The following is a 12,895-nucleotide window of genomic DNA, read 5'->3' on the forward strand; positions in this document are numbered from 1 at the left end:
TTGAGTACACTAGCCATTTCCTATCTTGACATAACCCCATTTGGTAACTTTCGTGCATAATGTGCAAATGAAAATTGTCTAAAGGTACGATCCAATGGAAAATTCATATTATATTCTCTTATTGGACCTTTTTCTACTAAGAGATCCTTTGTTAATTTTGTTATCAAGGTTATCCCAATTTCTTGGATCATAAATGTCCAAAAGAGGAGTTTGTTGTTCTGTTTCATTGCCTAAATTTTCAGTACAATATATAGACATTCATATCATTGTCATTTTCACCTAAATCACCAACCTCCTCATTGATTGGACTCCCATTATTGGAAATTTAGAACAGTTGGATTTTCAGCTTATGTTTTTCTGTTTCTTTTGGGATTTAATTTTTAGTGATTTCTATACCGTACTATCTTCTCTCTATACCACTATACTCCACATCAAAAAATATTTCACAAAATTTTCATTTTTCCCCCCAAATCAATTTTTTTCTTTAATTAAAAAAAAAAATTTGACGGAAATTTTGACAGATTTGACAGAATGCCTTTGATTGAAACAAATCGTTAATTAATTGAAGTAAAATGAAAACAAAATCTTCAATTGAAAATAAAGGTCTATTTGAAGTCATTTTGCTAAACCTTTTCCAAAGATAATTATCATGCAAAAAATATAATATATATTTATAATCCTTCTTTACAACAGATAACTGGATTTTTTTTTTTTTTTGCAGATTCCTGGAATCGAGTGCCCGACAGTAAAACTTTTTGAAGTTCTAAGCAGTCAAATTTGGTTTTTCAGCTTTTATGTTAAGTATTAACTGAGAATTTGGCTCTCATAGTTAAAACCTAATATAAATTAAGCATCTAAAAATCAGTCTATGTCCTATATATTGGGGTGAATCCATTGGAAAATATGGTAAAATAGAACGGAGGAAGCAGCATGGAGCATTTTAACTTTCGCCTGCTATAATAATAATTAAAAAAAAAAAAAACCAACGCCGGTGCCTGAAATTCATAAAAAGAAAAAGTGCGGACGAAATTTTTTTTCAATATATTATAGAGATGCAGGCAAAGACGAGCGTTGAGCTTGGGGCAAAGATAGTAGAGATGTAGGCGAAGTACTAATTTCAATCAATTTTACGCTCTACAGCCAAATCGAACCTTTCTTGCCCCTTATCATTGGTATGGTCCTTCAATTTGATCAGTGTTGCTTTCTTACCACTTATCTCTTATTAATGCATAAACAAAAAGCTTATTGGAATTAACAATACAAAGATCAAATTCACATATCCAAACATATTCAATATTCACATATCAAATTCACATATTCAAAAAGCTTATCGGAATTATTCAATATATGTCCATTTTAATCATTATACATTGCCCCAGCATTTCAACACTAAAATTTACCAAACACTTATACACTACTTTTAATACTCACAAGTCACAACACTTTTAAGAACACAGTTTATCAAACGCTTAGCTTACTGTATAACTGAAAGCGATTATTTTTGAAGTTACAGTAATACAAAACTGGTCCTTGGTCTGCAACTTTATTATGGAAGTAATTACGTGATCAATTTATTGCAGAACATACTTTACGAATTTGACCATTAGTCGACCCAAATTTCACACCAATGTTACTCATCTTCACCATGGATATCCCAAACATCTTATTGAAGTTCGACCGAGGAGGGCCATAATTACCGTGCAGAAAGCGTTGCACAAATGGTTTGGTTGTATTATCAGTCCAAAGCATCTGATCAGACTCAAGAATTCCTCTGCCATTTCTCAAATTTGCAAAGAAAGATGCATCAAACTTGTCCCTACTACCTGTGTCTAATCCAACTAGCTTTGTAGTTGTACTATCGTTATTATATGGGCAGAGAGCTTGTAGTTGAGGAGAAAACGTTGGGTCGATCTCAGGGGCGGCACCAGTTGAAGTGGTGTAATTGAATAGTCTGTAGGTGAACCACTGGCAAGCTGAAGTTCCTATGGTATGTGCTCCTAGTATGGCACAAACAAATTTATGTATATATGGTTAAGAGAATTAACTAACGACAAAGGTGGAGTAATTGTATTTGTATATATATAGTGAGAACTGACAACTACTTGTATATATATAGGTAGCTCCAGCATGCATCATACTACTGTGAGAGAGATCAAGTCATATTAATTAGCTAGATCAGTAGATATTGAACGTAAAAATAGTTTTATTCACAATTATGAATAATTTTCCAATTTTTAGAAAAAAAAAATATTTGGAGCAATCCACAAATTGCATGTGTTGTAAGATTGGCTTTAAGGGCATGTTTACTAATCAGGAATGGAAATGATTCACATTCATGTATTTACTAACATTTGAGAATCATTTATATTCTCATTCCTATGTTTACTAATAGTTAATGAGAATTCTCATTCATGGGAATTGCTATTTCATTCCAATTCCTAATAGTTGGTAAACACGTTAATGAGAATTAATTAATTACTGATTCTGATTCTTGCATATTCTGATTGTTTAGTAAACATGCCTTAAGAATAGACAAATGAGGCAACTGCCTCCCAAATGTTTAGGACCTCTAAATTTTGTAGACCCCTTCTATATTATGATGATTTTTGTGATTATCTACCGATGAAAAAATAAAACCATATCAATATGCATGAAAGATCCAAGATCGATCTCATTTTAATATTGATTGGCTTCAACTCTCAGAGTCTTAGGACATGTCCTGACGTGTTGCTGCGTGGGGACCCACTAATAATCTGGTAACCTGCCCAACTTTTACAGGGGTGACCTCCAAAGAATTATATATATATATATATATCGTCAGTGACCACACCATGCCATTCTATGATTTGGTTCAAATATGAGTGCATGGGATCATATGATGAACAATGTTAATTAACATGTGTATGCAACATGACCACACAAAAAAACGTGTGTGTACAAGTATACAACACTAGTTTAAGTAGCTTACCAACAAGGGTAACCAAATCTAGAGTACTGAGTCCCTTGTCCGCAAACATTTGCTTTAGCTCATCAATTGATTCAGTAACGTCTGGAAAATTTTCTGCGTCTGATGCCAATGAAACAATCCCATCCAAGCGTCCTGTAGGCACTGCCCAACTTGCTCCATTGGCCTACATAATATATGTACATATGTACATGATCGAATCAACTAATTTTGATAAGAAATAACACAATTGCATGCATTTATATATGGTGATTATCAAATCCCTTACCCTGATCTTATACAAAAAATGTTCTTTTTACCGAATAATTTAAAATACTATATATATATATATTACATGATTGTAAATTTAGAAAATTATTTAAGTTGATTTTTGGTTTAATTTATAGTGCTATTGACTCACAGTCTAACAACATAATATATTTACCAGAACCACGGCATCCCGTGCAGCTAGTGCAAGAATATCAGCGCAAGAGACAATCCCTCGGCATGCCTTCTCAAGCTTAGCCTTAGCATCGTCAATAACTTCATATCCTGTCAAATTGAAGGCGGCTTTCTCAGTGTCATCACCGTCAATGAGGATGGAAGCGTCGCAGCCACGGATAAAGCAATCGTGGAAGTGCATATTCAGCAAGCCAGGAGCAATAGTAGGATCAGCTTGGAAATGAGCAGCAACTGTAGACCTGACTATGGATTCAGCCCGAGGACATGTATATGAATAGAACCCTACTCTTGTGCCTTGCCCTTGCACTTGCAGTACCGATGTGGTAACAAAGGCAACCAACATTGACAACAATAAACGTAGTTTTTGAGAGGCATTAGAACGGCCTGCAAAACCCACCATTGATTAAGAATTGAAGGAGTAAATCTATGGTATTGAATTATGTGACTGCTATAGGAGTAGTAGCTATTGATTTCTGTGGAGCTAGAGGCAATATATATAGGTATTTATAGGCATGCATGATCCATCAAAGTCAAAAAGGGGTCGATAAGAACTGAGAAATGTAAAATTTTGAGAAAAGATCTAAAAAATGATCAAATTTAAACACGGGCGGGATAAATTTTGTGAGTTTAGAAAATTCTAAAATCAAACAAAATATATTATTTTTGTTTAATTGATTTTTAGTAAGAACAATTTTTATGTGACCTAAATAATGAAAAGTTTAATTATATTGTATGGAGATCGATTCCGAAAGAATAATTAACTTTTTATTAACCTAGCTACTAATGTGTTAGTATTTAATTAGCGCTCTCATATTAAATAAATCTACTGGTAAAAAAACTGGCTATAAAGCTCAATTTAAAAAGTATGTGCTCTTTCTTGAACAAAAAAAAAAAAAAAAAAGTATGTGCTCTTCTTTGGACATTTATTGGCCGCCAACGTTTTGTTTTCTTCTTTTGCCACTGACGATGTTAATATCTAATTGGGTCTATATTTTGTGTCGTACTTGTGTCACACATGTTTTGAACTCGGATTTTGTTGTGCTTGATATGTCATAAAATTCAACTCAATCCATTTATTTAGATCATGCTCATAGCGGCCCAACTTATTTTGTGGCCATATTGTTTTGGACTCATGTTAAACTAATTCATTCTAAGCCATTAATTGGATGAGAGGGGAAAATTTTAGTTAAAGGACTCCAACTATACCCAATGTTTTTACTCAGGATATGAATTTCACTTTATGTCTAACCTCCAACAAATTCAACAAATTTATACCGGGTTTAAAGCTATACATCTCCTCTTTACAACCATATAAAGATATTCAAATTAGACATCTAAGTAGGGTACCCCGAAGCTATCCAATAGGACCTCTGGAAAAATATCTGGAAAATTAAACAGTTTCGGGTACTTTAGTTTGGGGCCGATTATCAGAAGTTGTAGATGTTTGATTTGAGTGATCTTTATATGGTTGTAAAGAGGAGATACATATCTTTAAACCCAGTATAATTTTTCTAAATTTGATGGAGATTTAATAGGTCTAGCGTCGGGCCAAAGTTGATATGAAAACTGAGAAAAACAAGGTCCTTAATTGACAAAAATGAAAATTTCAGTCCTCAGTTGACACAAAGTGAAATTCATACCATGAATAGAGATTTAGGGTATAGTTAAAGTCCTTTAGTTAAAATTTTCCTGATGAGAGAGTGATAAATCTTATATTCAAATCCCATTGTAAACAATTAAAAAAATAAAAAATAAAAACAACATTACAGTCGATTTTTTTTTTAAACAAAAACATTCAAAGTGGCTTTTTCTTGTTCATGTTATTATTGAATGACAATTACATCAGTAGAGGACAAATCATGCGCACCACAAGTGAGTAAAAAATTTTGTAGTGGTGCACTCATATTCCAAGTTTGGCAAGTGATTTGTAGTTTCAGAAGTTAATCAAGATATTTACAATCTTTATCTTCTCTTTCTCACCACTACCAAATATTTTTGCATTAAAAAATTTTGTCTACTCTAATTGTCATTTTATAACAACTTTAATCCTCATTGGGTATACAGCTTCATATATATAGTCAACCATGCTAAAAACGTTTGAGAAGATTTTCTAATAATTATCATTGACACCACAAAGTGGTATATATACAGGAAAAATTATAGGATATAACCGATATACCGCTACGTGGTATAACCAATTCAACGTGTAAGGGTATTATTGGACGATGTGTTTATATTAGTAGGGTATAGTATTAATAATATCCACTCATATTATAACAGATAGACTGGTTATACCACGTGTCAATATAGCGGTTATACAGAATAATTTCTCTATGTACAGAAAGCCTAAGCCACAATTACAGGAAAAAAACAATGCATAATTACAGCTTCATATATATATAGTCAACCATGCTAAAAACGTTTGAGAAGATTTTTTAATAATTATCATTGACACCACAAAGTGTTATATGTACATAGAGGATAAATCATGCGCCCCAAAAGGGAGTCAAATTTTGTAGTGGCGCACTCATTTTCCAAGTTTGGCAAGTGATTTGTAGTTTCAGAAGTTAATCAAGATATTTACAATCTTTATCTTCTCTTTCTCACCACTACCAAATATTTTTGCATTAAAAATTTTTGTCATCTCTAATTGTCATTTTATAACAACTTTAATCGTCATTGGGTATACAGCTTCATATATATAGTCAACCAAACATCCGTTTTAGTAAATTAGAGATGTAATTTGTGAGATAGCCACAAAAAGTAAGGTTTTTCTTTATTTTATGTGAGGGACCAAATTTCTTTGTCCTTAATTCAAGTTTTGGAGGTTTGTGAATGAGAAATCAATTTCATTTCCATGTTTGGTAAGTACAGGAAAGGAAAATTATTTACTGGCCCAAGGAAATTTGATGTCCTTATTAGAGAGAAAATAAAATCCTTCACTACAACAATTTTGGCAAAGGCCTCCAATGATTTCCACCAAAGTTGGGGGGGTGCCAATTGCTAATGTGGCTGTTCACTAATGTTAATTATTAGTGATTACATTATTAAGTCTGACATGAACAGTGATTGCATATTCAACTAATGATTCTGCAGATTAGTTGATTAAATTGTGGCACCCCAGTAATTTAAACTAAAAAAAGGGGTTTAGTTAATTTAAACTAAAAAAAGGAGTTTAATTTTTTGTCTGGTTGCTTCTAGTGGCTAAACCATTACTGGGTTTCTCTATATAGTGACATAATCTCTTTCTTCCCACCCCCAAACCAAACGGGATCCAGCATCGGTGGATGTCAACACTCACGCCAGAAAGTGTCGATCGGTTCAAATCCCCAAATTAAGGGGTTGCTCCTCCTCTAGTCACCATCGGAAAGTGGGTTCCCTTTGGGTTCTTTATTGCCAAATAACTAGGGTTCAATCCTTCCACTGTTGTTACGCATAGGTGGGGGAAATTCATGGGTTTTTTTGCTTTTATGGTCACCATTATTCATGTTTGTGGCATCTGGACTTGAGTTTTTTCAGAAATTGTGGTTCCTCTTTGTGCTTGGGCTGTGCGTGAATGAGGAAGCACCTGCTACACCCATTTGTTGTGTAGATGGAGACAATATGCTTTTCAGAAAATGTGCTGACTGCTGGAGGTTCTAGAGGTCCGGTCCTCAGCTTCATGTTGGCTTCCTGCAGGTTCGGCCTCTGCTTCATGGCTGTGCTGAATTGTACACGTGTTTGTATTTTCAGTGATTGTGGTTATTAGTTTTTTTAGTTAGCCTATAGCCTATAGGTGTGTGCCATGTGGCTTCTAAAGGGCAATTTAGTAAATTCGTCAGATAGGGTTTGTTTATAGAGACCTAACTTCAACATTTTTCTTCTCATTTTAGTCCTGAAGCAGCAGCACACCCCCTTCTCTTTCTCTCTCTTCTCTCTCCTCTACTGTGAGCTCTCTTCGGCCATCTCTTCGTCGTCCAGCTGCCAACACCGGCGACATAGACCTCAATCAACTAGTCTCTTCCTCCTTTCTCTATCCTTGCCTTTTGATTGCTCAACAACCCAATGGAAACATGGATTCACACCTTTTCACTGCTATGTCCCAAGATCTTTTCTTCTGCATTCTCCATGGATACAACTTAGAGGACACGCATGGGTAAACAAACATTTTCTCTCTTCCTCTCTCAAATCATGAAATTTTCTTCTAGGGTTTCGGGATTTTGAAAATTATTACAATTTGTAGATTTGGTGTTTAGAGGAAGATTTAGGTTGTAACTATTACGTTTCATTGTTTCCTTTCAGATTTGGAGCTTTGAATAATTTATATCTTCAAAGTCGTGTCTACTGTCGCCATCATCATCATCTTAAGAACATCCTCTGGACCACCCGAATGAGGATATGAAGAATTTCTGGTGAGACCCACCATGAACCCTAATTTCTGCCCTGTCCAAGATCCCTAATTTCTAAGAGACCTCCGTCCTAGTTGAACCGAGTTTGAGTCATGTTGTGGACAATAAAAAAGCGAGCTTCTTTCTGATGAACAAGAGTTTGAGAGTTGATCTGTTTATATTTGTTGTGAATCTGTTTTTTTTGTTTTTTTCATTTTTTAGATTTGTTTATATTTATTTATGTTTTATAAATTCCTTTATGATTTTGTGGCTATAAACAAACACTTAATTTTGTAGTCAATTGTGAGACTCAAAAATAAAAGGAATATGAAGTATTAGATTTTGCTGGGAGAGGTCCAGTCTTCATGGTGAAGCTGGGAGTTGCTGGAGGTTCTGGAGGTCCGGACCTTAAGGAGGAAGTCCGGTCCTCAGCTTCATGGAGGCTTCCTGGAGGTTCAATCCTTAGCTTCATGGAGGCTTCCTGGAGGTCCGGACTTCAAGGAGGAGGTCCGGTCCTCAGCTTCATGGAGGTTCCTGGAGGTCCGGTCCTCAGCTACATGGAGGTTTCCTGGAGGTCCAGTCCTCAGCATCATAGCTTCAATGGTGAGTTTCTGGTGGTTTTGTCCTCTGGGGAGAGGTCCGGTCCTCAATTTTCGAATTTACTTCTTGTCCTGCATCAATATGGAACATTCAACACTGTATGGTTTATATATTGGTGTATATATTTGTGTAGATTTTAGATGATGCACAATGGCTAAGTATTGTTGTTGGTTAATTCTATATAAGTACAACAAAAAAGTTTGTTTATCAGTAATTAATTTAACAGATATGCACTATATGACGTGTAAATGGTGTTCTTGAAGCAGAGGGAATTACTACTGAAGCAGCAACAAATCAAGAGGATAAAGTTGCATGTTTAAGGTACACTCTTGATAATTATCGGGGCATTTATATATTTATTTTGGTGGTACAATTAAAGAAATTTCATTTTGTAGTTCTGTGAGATTGATGGTATTGAAGGATCTTCAGTTCGTGAAGGAGGATCTTGAAGGGGATGATATTGATGGTGAAAGCTTGGTCATATTTTTGTGAAAACTGGCAAGGTATCTACGTATTTTGTAGCGGGTTTGGAGCTGTTGCTTGACCAAGTTTAATCGTTTTAGATGTTTCTAGTTGTAAGAATGTTGAAGGAAACTGATAGAATGATTTGTAATTTAGGCTTCAACTGATATATATGTGTAATGCAAGTTACATTCGGTTCAAGTATGTGTTTCAGATTTTATGAGTAGTTTATTAATTAGTAGTGTTCCTTTGAGGTAACATGAAAATTCATTACTATTAATTAGTAAGCATTTTTTTTTTTTGCATGGTGGAGGATATTTAATTACTGAAATCAAATCAGAAACTAATACCAAGAAGGTGGGAATGCAGCAAGCTACTGTTGGAATTAGTGAGCTACATAACCCACTTTTAACAAGATAGTAGAAGAATCCATGACACATCATTATTTAATAATATCAATCCTCTACCAATATAGAAACCTCATTAGATATGGTGAAAAATTGAAACCAACTAACTGCAGCATTGGTGAGGAGCATTCTTGCAGACTGTCATGGCAGGTTTTGGCAAAAGCTTCCACCATTCCTATATGTGGGTGGCCTTAGCTCCCTTGCCACCCCAACACCAACCTCCAACATGCTCTATGGTGACTGCAGGGTGGCAATGGGCAATACAAACTAATAACAGTGGCAATTGCATCTATTCCTACAAAAAAAATTGGTTACCTTTGCTAGATAATGTTGTAGTGCTTGCTCCAACTAGGGCATCCGATTATAAAAAAAAGTGTGAGAGGAGCACTCATCTTCTTGTGCAATTAATTTTCTTAGTAGGACTTCCATTACAATGCAACTTTTTCATTTGGAGGTTTCATTGCTGTCCAATACTACAATATCTTAAGATCATCTTAATCGTACATTCATAAGTCTTCTTCAACATCTCAGGTGTACTGTTGTCACATACACACACAAAAAAATAAATAAACTAATAAAATAAGTCAGCAAGTTCATGAAATGTAACACCCAAAACATTTAAAATACATATTTATTCTAAAGTGGGAGACTCGCAAGAATGCATGTATTCTAATTTTTAATTTTTACAAAAGGGACCCATGCTAGAGTAATGATGCTTACGGTAGAAAACTGATGCATAGTAGTTAAAAGAAAAACAACACAAAACAAAAGAGAAACAATTTTTATGTAGTGTAATGTTATTTGAACCAATTTAACCGATCATGTGGTGTACTAAGTCTAATAGAAGTGTGTTAAACTTCTATTAGAGAAGAGGTGAGACCCACATGGGTGGGTTATATACTTCTATTAGAGAGATGATATGATGATATATCGCATAGTCAATTAAAAATTTATAATGGTTCAAATAGTTTAATTTATTTTTTTATAGTAGAAATTCTCGCATCCACATGCAGGTCATCCACTTACATGTCAGTTGGTCTGTAAGAAACAATTGATGACAATTTTATATGCACTTTATATAGAAAGCATGTCACGCCCTAAAACTCAGGAATAAAACACCTTGATAACACCCACAATTATATATAACTCCCGTACCCCAAGTAATTATAACTCCAAATATTCTCAAAATAGGTTAATTAGTAAAATAGGTGGGATTAAAATAATTAAATACACAACAAAAATATAGAAGAAAAAATTTTTATAGAAAACCAACCCCAAGGTTACAGTCATTAAATGGTAACCTTGAACAAATACAAGACTCATAATAATTTAGAGTTCAAAACGAAGGAGTTCTAAACAACGAAAAACAAAGGGAAATTTCATTAAATATCTCTTTTTAATACAACAATATCTTTTCTAACCCTTCCTACCCATTTTTATCATTTATAGCTCTTTGGCCCATTTTCGAAACAAATATGCCCTTCCCTTTCTCCCACCCACATGAAGATCCTCCTCATTTGTGATCTCCATATATCACACAGCTACCCGGCTATCAACATCCTCCCTATCTCTCTACACAGCTACACAGCGAAATCCATGACTATTCTTCTTCTTCTTCCTTCATTGCCACTCCTCCAAATCCCCATGTCAACAACCATTCCACCAAACCCCGCATGCAAGACCTTACTTGCCAAGCTCTCTCCCTCCAAACCCTCCTCCTATCCTCCAATCTCCATCCTCCATTCTCACCCCCTCCCTTCTTTGCAGTCCGATAGGACACGGCCATCAAAACCCACCTCGGCTACTTTGCCAACCAGGGCTGGCTCTGACTTTTGGTAGGCCTGGGGCGAAAATTTGAAATGGGCCCTTTTGTATATAATTTTAATTTTACAAAGGAAAAAATTATAAAATTTTGTAGACCGATTTTCATTATATATAAAACAATATCACAGTTTGTATAATCTTGAACAAAAAACAATTAAACTTGTCGGGTCTTTGCCTCTTTGGACATACAAGTTTTGAACAAAAAGTAATAAAATTTTAGGGGCCTTTGGACTTGTCAAACAACATACCTCATCAATCATCTCCGAATGCTTTACCAATGTAAGAACCCATGTCAAAAAAACAGCTATGCACCCCTACAAAACAATACAACATGGTAATGAGTACCAAAAATTCAACAAAAATGCCTTCTTCTAGCATGTTTAGAAGCAAAGTCATCAATAACTTTTTCAACTTCAAGATTTTCCAACATATCCTTTAGATTGCCAATCCATTTAATCTTTCCTGTGACATAGATGATCTCAAGTAAGATTTTAACAATTTTAATTTTCAAAAGCTTTTTTTTACAAATGCCATAGTCACAGGAAAGTCAATAAAATTATATAAGCAATTGATACATTTTGATAACAATCTGCAGCTTTTACAAATTAACTCTAGAATTTCAATGGCTGACTTTATTTCAGCTGGCAAAGCCACTTGTAACACTTTCAATTTAGAGAATAAATCATTTGAATCAATATCAGACAACTCACCATGTTTGAGAGCAGCCTCAAGATTAACAGAATTTTTTTAAAATTTATCATCATCTAAAGAAGTTAACCTTTTTGAATCAAACAAGAACCCAAAAATACTGTCATATGTTTTCAATTGGTCAAATTTACTCTTCAATGAATCAATTGCAATATCCACAACAACAAGAAAGTAGTTAACTCTAAAAGATTCTTCTTCCGTTTGTGTTGCCTCATCATTGTTATTCTCATCAAATTGTTTTTTTTCTACGAATTTGACGTTTTTTAGGAAATACAGGATCAATTCCCATATCAGAGGCAATGCTTTTGACAGAAATCATGGCAGATATAAACCCACTCTCCCTATATTTTTCAAAAAAAAAAAAAAACAAAAAACAAATCAGCCCATTCAATTGTTCTATGGCAGCATCAATACACATATATTTTGATTGCAACTTTTTACTAACCATGTTAATGCTAAATAAAATATCATGTCAAATAGTCATACTTAATAAAAACTCAAAACTTTCAAGATTATTTGCTAAACTTTCAGCTTCACTCTTTGTCTTGGCATCATCACTAGATTCATGTAATTCCAACAAAGCTTCTCTTATTTGGGGAGCTTGATATCTTATGGCTTTAACACTTTTAATTCGACTTTCCCAACAGGTTGTGGACAATGTCTTTAGAGTTAAGCCATGTATATTATCTTGTAAAATTCTCCTTCTTTTAGTAGAGCTAGAAAACAAGAAGGAATATATACGTTGAACTACTCCAAAAAAAGAAACTCTTTAACACAAGAGTACGTGTACCATATCGCTAAGAGTTAGGTTAAAACTATGACAGGCACATGGCATATAGAACGCTCTAGGATTTATTTCAATTAATCTCTTTTTAACCCCTTGGTGTTTTCCTTTCATATTAGACCCATTATCATAACCTTGTACCCTCAAATCATCAATATCAAGATCAAGAGATTTAAGTACAGCCCAATCCAGATGTATCATCCACGTTTAAAAACTCTAAAAAGTACTCTTCAACTTTTATTGGACTACTTGACATGTCTACACACCGTACTAATAAAGTCATTTGTTCTTGGTGGCTTACATCTGGAGTACAATCAAGAATCACTGAAAAATATTT

The 12,895-nt window shown here is 34.4% G+C and overlaps 1 protein-coding gene and 1 pseudogene across 2 annotated transcripts; both read right to left on the bottom strand.

The window, feature by feature from the left end:
- Positions 1 to 1,566: 1,566 nt before the first annotated feature.
- On the bottom strand, positions 1,567 to 10,037 carry LOC147277320 (cationic peroxidase 2-like). Of its 2 annotated transcripts, XM_086253666.1 has the most exons (5): positions 10,004 to 10,037; positions 4,597 to 4,624; positions 3,390 to 3,714; positions 2,969 to 3,131; positions 1,567 to 1,997 (listed from the first exon to the last, which is right to left on the bottom strand). In XM_086253666.1, exons 3-5 carry the CDS (start codon positions 3,585 to 3,587, stop codon positions 1,567 to 1,569), a joined length of 792 nt encoding a protein of 263 aa, XP_086109792.1. In that variant the 5' UTR covers positions 3,588 to 3,714; positions 4,597 to 4,624; positions 10,004 to 10,037. The 2 variants fall into 2 exon arrangements, with proteins under 2 accessions (XP_086109792.1, XP_086109791.1); XM_086253665.1 differs by lacking the exons at positions 4,597 to 4,624; positions 10,004 to 10,037 and adding an exon at positions 9,943 to 9,980 and having other exon boundaries at positions 3,390 to 3,747.
- Positions 10,038 to 11,602: 1,565 nt separating this feature from the next.
- On the bottom strand, positions 11,603 to 12,192 carry LOC147277321 (uncharacterized; annotated as a pseudogene).
- Between the last annotated feature and the right edge of the window lie 703 nt (positions 12,193 to 12,895).

The sequence above is a fragment of the Dryas octopetala genome, chromosome 8, assembly GCF_963921425.1.
Source record: "Dryas octopetala chromosome 8, drDryOcto1.1, whole genome shotgun sequence".
Lineage (NCBI taxonomy): Eukaryota > Viridiplantae > Streptophyta > Magnoliopsida > Rosales > Rosaceae > Dryas > Dryas octopetala.